General features: G+C 41.4%; 1 protein-coding gene across 4 annotated transcripts in view; it reads right to left on the reverse strand.

The window, feature by feature from the left end:
* Fcamr (Fc receptor, IgA, IgM, high affinity) overlaps positions 1–7,471 on the reverse strand; it is a 33,904-nt gene that overhangs the window by 9,901 nt on the left and 16,532 nt on the right. For 2 of the 4 annotated variants that reach the window (XM_013502777.1, XM_013502781.1), the window contains exon 1: positions 1,890–1,976. In XM_013502777.1, the coding sequence (XP_013358231.1) occupies positions 1,890–1,961 (72 nt within the window). In that variant the 5' untranslated portion in view covers positions 1,962–1,976. Of the gene's footprint in view, positions 1–1,889; positions 2,017–2,094; positions 2,184–7,471 lie in introns of those variants that run through there. The other 2 variants (XM_013502773.1, XM_005375409.2) reach the window with 2 other exon arrangements.

Here is a 7,471-nt window from a genome sequence, read left to right on the forward strand (position 1 = left end):
ATTAAAAATTGTTCTTTGAATCTGTCTACTTCCTGCCTGCAGTTTTTGGAACCTGTAGCTGGTCACTGCTGTTTCTTTCCTGCTGTAATACATGCTTCACTGAGACTAGGAACAGGAGATAACACTATTCACAACAGCTGTCCTATGGGACCAGCAAGGTGCCTCGATGGAGGAATGCATAAAGAGAAGGTCGTGCATCTACACCATGCAGTCTTATTCAGCCGGGAAGAACATAATCATGTCACTTTCCAGAAAATGGATGGAACCGAAGATCATCATGCTAATTGGAATTAGTCAAACTGAGAAAGACAGGTATCACCCTTTTTTCCTAATATGTGGAATCCAAAAAAAAAAAAAAAAAGATAACATTAAAATAAAAGGGAGACTGGGGAAGGGTATAAATAAGAATAATGGGGGATGGATATGATCAAAATATGTCATATGCATGGACAAAAACGCCACATTGAAACCCAATAAGCTGTGAAATGAAGAACAGGTGCTCACAGGGCATAGTTTGGCCATAGGCGGGAACGTGCTTGCCCTCCAGCTAGATGAGGCCACACAATGTGATGGGCCAGTTTGGGATGTAGACTGTGCCCTAGAGAATCAAAAGGAGCAGAAAAGGAAATGGGAAGAAACAGGAAGAGGAGGGAGGAGACAGGGGAAGAGGGAAGAAGGGGGAGAAAGCTGGAGCAGAGGGGAGAGCTGTAGAGTGAGCGCTGGCCCTCCAGCTTGTCACCTGGCTGGGCTCTGTCCAGCTGTCTCTCTCAGGCCTTGTCTGGCAATGGCCTTGGGAGTGGTCAGATTTTTGAAAAGTGCTCAGGCTTCTCATACCTCATAACCTTCCCTTTGGTGGGTCCCCTCTGTTGGGCACTGCCATGGCAGTTCCAGCCCTATCCTGGAAATGGTCCTCCTCAGAGGCTCTTCTGGGCAGGCCTGCCCCTCATCCCGACTTGGTCAATATTCACCAAGTCCAGGGTACCTCGGGTCTACCTCTGGGGCTGGTCCTTGTTAACCTTCCTGAAGTGCCAAGTCCTAATGCAGCACAGATTGGGGCCAAAGTCCCTGCGTTATGCCACCTTGTTCTTTGGAAGCCTGGTGGCACAAAAATATCTCTGTTTCAGGAGCAAAAGCCACCTCCTAGGGGCAATGAGGAAGCACAGAGTGTGAGATAAAAGGCTTCCAGAGGGTTATCAGCCTTGATTGGGGCACGCTGGAAGGTATCATTCAGACAAATGTCTCCAAGGTACCCTCCCTGCCAGTGACCTTTGGAAGTCCTTTCTTCAGGAGACGGGACTTGCCAGTACTGTGGTCCCGGCCTGCAGCCTCTGTTAGAGCACACTGTTTTAGTGGATTGGCCCCACTGGGAGCTCTCTTGCTGCTGAAGTCCTTCTGGGAAGGACCTCATCTCCAGCACAGGCTGACGTGTGGCTTCCCTGTTCCTCACTGCCCTCTGAGCCCCCTTCTGTCCTGTCTCTGGAAGCAGATAAGAAGGGAAGGGGTTGACAGTAGGGTAGAGGGAAGAGCATAGAACTAGAGGTTCTGCTCTACTTGAGGCTGATGCAATGACCTGGACCAACTTTCTATTCTTTCCCACCATGAAAGAAGAGCTTTGCCTAAAGGTCTGCAAGTTTCTTCTCCTTCTAATGAGAGCTGGCTCTTCTCACATGGGTTTTCAAAGGAACCATTCACTCTGTTGGGGGCCAAGAAGAAGAGGAGGAGGGAGACGCTGTGGCCTGAACACCAGGATCCTTACCTGGCCTCTGGGAAAAGAGCCCATGTTCCTTACGAAGACCCGGAGCACGCATGACAGCTGCTGCTGCAACCTCCCCTCAACCCTGCAGGATTCAGAGCAGGACCCCGACCTCCAGGAGAAAGTCTCATCTCACCTTGTATTTTGGGGGCTGCTGTGGGGCTTCTCCATCCACCTCTGTCCAGAAATAAGATCCCTTTGGACTCATCCTAGGAAACGCTGGTGCTGGGGTGTCGTCTTGTCACTTTCTGTGAACCTGGAGACTGAGAAGCAGTGTGGGGTGCTGGATGGCAGCGGAAGCTGGCACTCAGATGGGGGACAAGTGTAGTGCTGCCACTCACCTCCCTGATGCTTGTATCAGGTCCCTCTCTCTGGGTCTTATTACTTAGAAGAGGAAACCGTCCTGCTTCCTGCTTGTCCTTACTGTCTCTTATTCCTACAGAACTTGTCCAAGGTGGTAACAGTGATGCTTCAAGGAAAACCCCCCAATCCACAGCTCCCTTCTAGTGCAGGGTCCCTGACTTTTTAGGAGGCTCGGCTTAGCCAGCCCACTCAGGGATCTCCAGGGTAAGTGACGCAACCACCTGGGCAGGAGAGAAGGGAAACTTCAAGATTCAGGAGAGGAATTCCCCCTCCATTGATCTGGCAGTTGTTGCCCCCTGGCTGACCTGGGCCCTCCAGCTCCAATGAAGAAGCAATTTGGGCCGTTTGGGTCACTGACTCCAGCTTGCCTGGCTGGCTTGGTGGTTACTAATTCACGCCTTGGACAAAGAACAGTTCAATAAATGTGATGATTTTCGTGGAAAGAGAGCACAAATAAGCATAGTGTACCCAAGGGATGACACGCTTAAAAATACCCCAGGAATCCCCTGTGGCAACAGTTCATGGGCATTCTTTTCCTTATAAAGGATGTCATCATCCTGCCCCTGCTGGTCTTGAACCAGCAACTAAGGGATGGGGTTGCTGGAGACTGAAGTTGAGGCCCCTTGCCTGGACCCCCATATGTAATGGCATCCTTGGACCAATTAGAAAGGACCCCTCTTCATTAAAAGTAGGTTCCAGAGGACATTGTCACCCCGTGTGAACGGCATGTTCTCCAGGCATTCCTCCTTCCGGTTTGAAGACAGGTGGGGACAGGACTGAGTCACGGAAGCAGTGGGAAGGAAGAGAAACTCCACTGGATGTTTGCAGTATGACGTGATGGCACAGTCTTGTGCACGTGTGTGCCCAGCTCTGTGCGCTACTACCTAAGGTCTTAGCACCTCCAGTGCTAGATCCAGATCTTCAGCTCCGCCTACAGCTTCCCATATAAGTTAGAGCACACCTGCTGCATGGAAGCCATCCTCTTAGATGAGGTACCCTTGAGCAGTGCATAGCCTGAAGAACTGTATATGGTGGCCCTGCCTTCAGAGGCTCATCCCAGAATGGAATGATTCTCATAGATTGTGGAGAGGTGGCTAATGCCTGGCTAGAATCTACCTTTCCAGCTTCCCAGGGAGCAGTGTCACATCATGTTGAAGCACATCGAGTCTGAAGTGAGACACCCCTACCCCCAAATTTATGTGGAAAGGGACATGGATCAGGTTATTTGCTTTTTTTTTTATTTTAAAGAGAAAAAAATAGAATTTCAAAACAAGATAATAGGAGGGTAACAATGGTTAATACACTTTGTATTGTTATCCTTAAGTTAGTTACTTAGAGTAACTAACAAGATACTGGCATTTAATTGTACAAGATACTGGCATTTAATTGTACAAACAATATTAGTATGTTTCTTTTCAATGAACAAATGTTTCTTTTCAATAAATAAAGAGAAATTTGTAGTCTATCTTATATATATATATATATTTGCTTTTCCTTCCTTTTTTTTTTGCACCAGAATCAAACTCAGGACCTTGCACTTGCCAGGCAGGCACTGTGCCACTGAGCTATATCCCCAGCTCTTGCTTTTCTTTTCCTTGTTGTCTCCTTTCTCCCATCCCAATTTCTCTTTCCCTTTGAAGAGTTTCTTCTCATTTTATAATATCTATTGTACATTTTGGATCTTATTTACTCTTTCAGCTTCTCACACTAGGGAGGCAATACGATGTTTGCACATGTGATTCTGATTTACTTTATTTCACTTATGAGTATGATTCTCAAATTGCATCCATGTACTTATAAAAAACTCCAGTTTATCCTTCTTTATGGCTGAGTACTACTCCATTATATAAGAAGACCACATCTTTTTTTAACCATTCCTTGGTTGATGGCCATTTGAGTTATTTCCAAGATCTAGCTATTACAAATTGTGTTGCTATGGACGCACATATGTTGCTGTGTTACAATGTTTTTAATTCTTCTGGGAAGATACCCAGAAGGGGAATAGCTGGACCAAGTGGGCCCTCCAATCCCAGTTTTTTGAGGAATCTCCACACTAACTTCCATAGTGATTGCACCAGTTTACACTCCCACCGACAGTGGAAAAGTGTTCCTTTTTCCTCACAGCCCCTCCAGAATTTGTTATTGGTGGATTTATTGATAACAGCCATTCTTTCAGGGGTGAGATGGAATCTCAATGTTGTTTTAATTTGCATCTCTCAAATGACCAGTGATATTGAACATTTTTTCATATATTTATTTGCTGTTTGTATTTCTTCATTTGAGAAGTGTGTATTCACCTAAGAAGCCCATTTTGGATTGGGTGTTTAAATTTGAAAAGTCTGGTTTAATAACAGACACAAAAAATCAAATAAATACTAATACAATTGTACTGGGGGATCTCACTACTCCATGGTCACAAAAAGACAGATCAACTAGATAAAAAGGAAACAAGGAAATATTACAACTGAACCAAACTTTTGAACAAATGGAATTAGTAAATGGATAGCGTGTTCTACCCCACAGCATCAGAATACACATTCTTCTCAACTTCATGTGGGATGTTCTCCAAAATAGACCACATACTAGCTCATAAAACATGCTTAAGTAAGTGCAAAACAACTGAAATTATGCCATGCATATTATCAAATCATAGTGCAATGAAATTGGAAATCAATGCCAAAGAAACCACAAGAACTTCATAAACATGAAAATTAAATAGCACCCTCCTGAATGACCAGTGGGTCACAGATGAAATTAAAGAAGAAATTAGGCAGTTTCTACGATTAAATAATGATGACAATACAACATACTGGAACTTATAGGACACAATGATAGCAGTCCAAAGAGGGAAATTTATAGCAGTGAATACCTATATCAGGAAAACAGAACAAACACAAATAAATAACTTAATAGTGAACCTCAAACTTCTGGAAAAAGAAGAGCAGGCAGTACCAAAAGCTCATATGAGGGAGGAAATTTTGAAGCTCAGAGCAGAAATTAATGTATTAAAAACTAAGAAAACAATACAAAGAATCAATGAATTGAAGAGTTTCTTTGAAAGGTTAAATAAAATCAACAAATCCTTTGCCACCTTATCAGAAAAAGGAAAGAAAAGACTAAAATGCATGCAATTAGGAATAAAAATGTTGAAATCAAAAGGGACCCTGCAGAAATCCCGATCATCTACATGTACTTTGAAAACTTGAACTCTAATAAGAAGGAAAATGCAAAACAAATGGACAGATTCCTAGATACATATGAATTACTAAAGCTAAATCAAAAAGATATAAAAATCCTAAATAAACCAATATCAAACAATGAAATTGAAGATGTAATTAATAACCTACCAACAAAGAAAAGCCCAGGCCTTGAAGGATTCGCTGCTGAATTCTACAAGAAATTTAAAGACCTAACACCATTACTACTCAAACTCTTTAATGAAATTGAAGGTGAAGCAATACTCCCAAATTTGTTCCTGAAAGCAAGTATTACCCTGATACCAAAACCAGAGAAGGACCCAACTAAGAAAGAGAACTACAGGTCAGTCTCCCTAATGAACATACTTGCAAAAGTCCTCAATAAGATACTGGCAAACAATGCACAAAGTCATCAAGAAGATTATACACCATGACCAAAGAGGATTTATATCAGGAATGCAGGGGTGGTTCAACATACATAAATCAATAAATGTAATACACCATATTAACAGAACCAAGGACAAAAATCACCTGATCACCTCAATAGATGCACAGAAAGCTTTTGACAAAGTCCAGCACCCATTCATGATAAAAACCTACAGAAAATTGGAATAGATGGTCTTCATCTCAATCTAATAAAAGCCATCTATGACAAACCAACAGACAACATCATACTAAATGGACAAAAACTAAAAGCTTTCTCTCTAAAATCAAGAACAGGACCAGGATGTACACTGTCTCCACTCCTATTCAACATAGTCCTGGAAACATTAGCCAGAGCAACTGGACAAGAGAAAGAAATAAAAGGAATAACAATAGGAAATGAAGAAATTAAATTATCATTATTTGCAGATGACATGATACTCTACATAGAAAACCCAAAAACTCCACTAAAAAATTGTTAGATTTAATAAGCAAATTCAGTAGTGTAGCAGGATATAGAGTCAACACTGAAAAATCAATAGCCTTTCTGTGCACAAACAACAAACTCACTGAGAGAGAAATTAGGGAAACAACACCTTTCACAATAGCATCCAAAAAAAATGAAACACCTAAGAATCAGTCTAATGAAGGTTGTAAAAGATCTTTACACTGAAATCTACAGTACTCTGAAAAAAGAGATTGAAGCAGATATCAGAAAATGGAAATCTATCCCCTGCTCTTGGGTAGGAATAATCAACGTAGTGAAAATGTCCATACTTCCAAAACGGTTACACATATTTAAGGTAATTCCAATCAAAATTCCAAAAGCATATCTCACAGAATTAGATAAAACAATCCTAAAATTCAGTTGGAACCAAAAGAGACCTAGACCAGCAAAGGCAATTCTGGATAACCAAGGCAAGGCGGGGGGCATCACAAGCTACTGTGATAAAAACAGCATGGTACTGGCAAATAAAACAACAGACCCAGAGATCAATGGAACAGATTAGAAGATGCAGAAACAACTCCAGACAAAGTCAGCTACCTTATCTTTGACAAAAGTACCAAGTACATTCACTGGAAGAAAGATAGCCCCTTTAATAAATGGTGCTGGAAAAACTGGCTCATATCTTTCACTATGCACTAAACTAAATTCAAAATGGATCAAAGATGTAAATATTAAAACAGAAGAAATTACTTTAAATTAACTTTAATCTTTCTTTAAATTTCTTCTGCTGGAAGATAGAATAGGTAAAACTCTTGAAGACGTGTAGGAAAAGATTTTAGGAATAAAACTCTGATCACACAGGAAATATCACAAAGAATCAACAACTGGAGTTTCATCTTATTAAAAAGCTTTTGCACAGCAAGAGCAACCACCAACAGAGTGAACAGACAACCCACAATGTGAGAAAAAATGTTTGCCAGCTGTTACTCAGATAAAGGATTATTGTTGAGAACATATAAGGAACTATTTATTCTTTTTAAATCTTGTTTTCCTAATATGTTAAAGAGCAAAAATAGCACCTACTTCCTAAAGATATTATGTAGAAAAAATATGACAATCCTATGTAACTCAAAGTGCCTAGTACCTAGTAAATTCTCAGAAAAACATTACTAACTTAGTTTATAGCAAGAGGAAGTAAATGTCTTACATTGGTCAAACCCTCAAAAACAATCCCTTTGCAGTTTTCATCTATTGAGATGGCCTGCCTTCCTTCTTTCCTTCCTTCCT

Source organism: Chinchilla lanigera, unplaced genomic scaffold (genome assembly GCF_000276665.1).
Source record: "Chinchilla lanigera isolate Chin_1 unplaced genomic scaffold, ChiLan1.0 scaffold00005, whole genome shotgun sequence".
Lineage (NCBI taxonomy): Eukaryota > Metazoa > Chordata > Mammalia > Rodentia > Chinchillidae > Chinchilla > Chinchilla lanigera.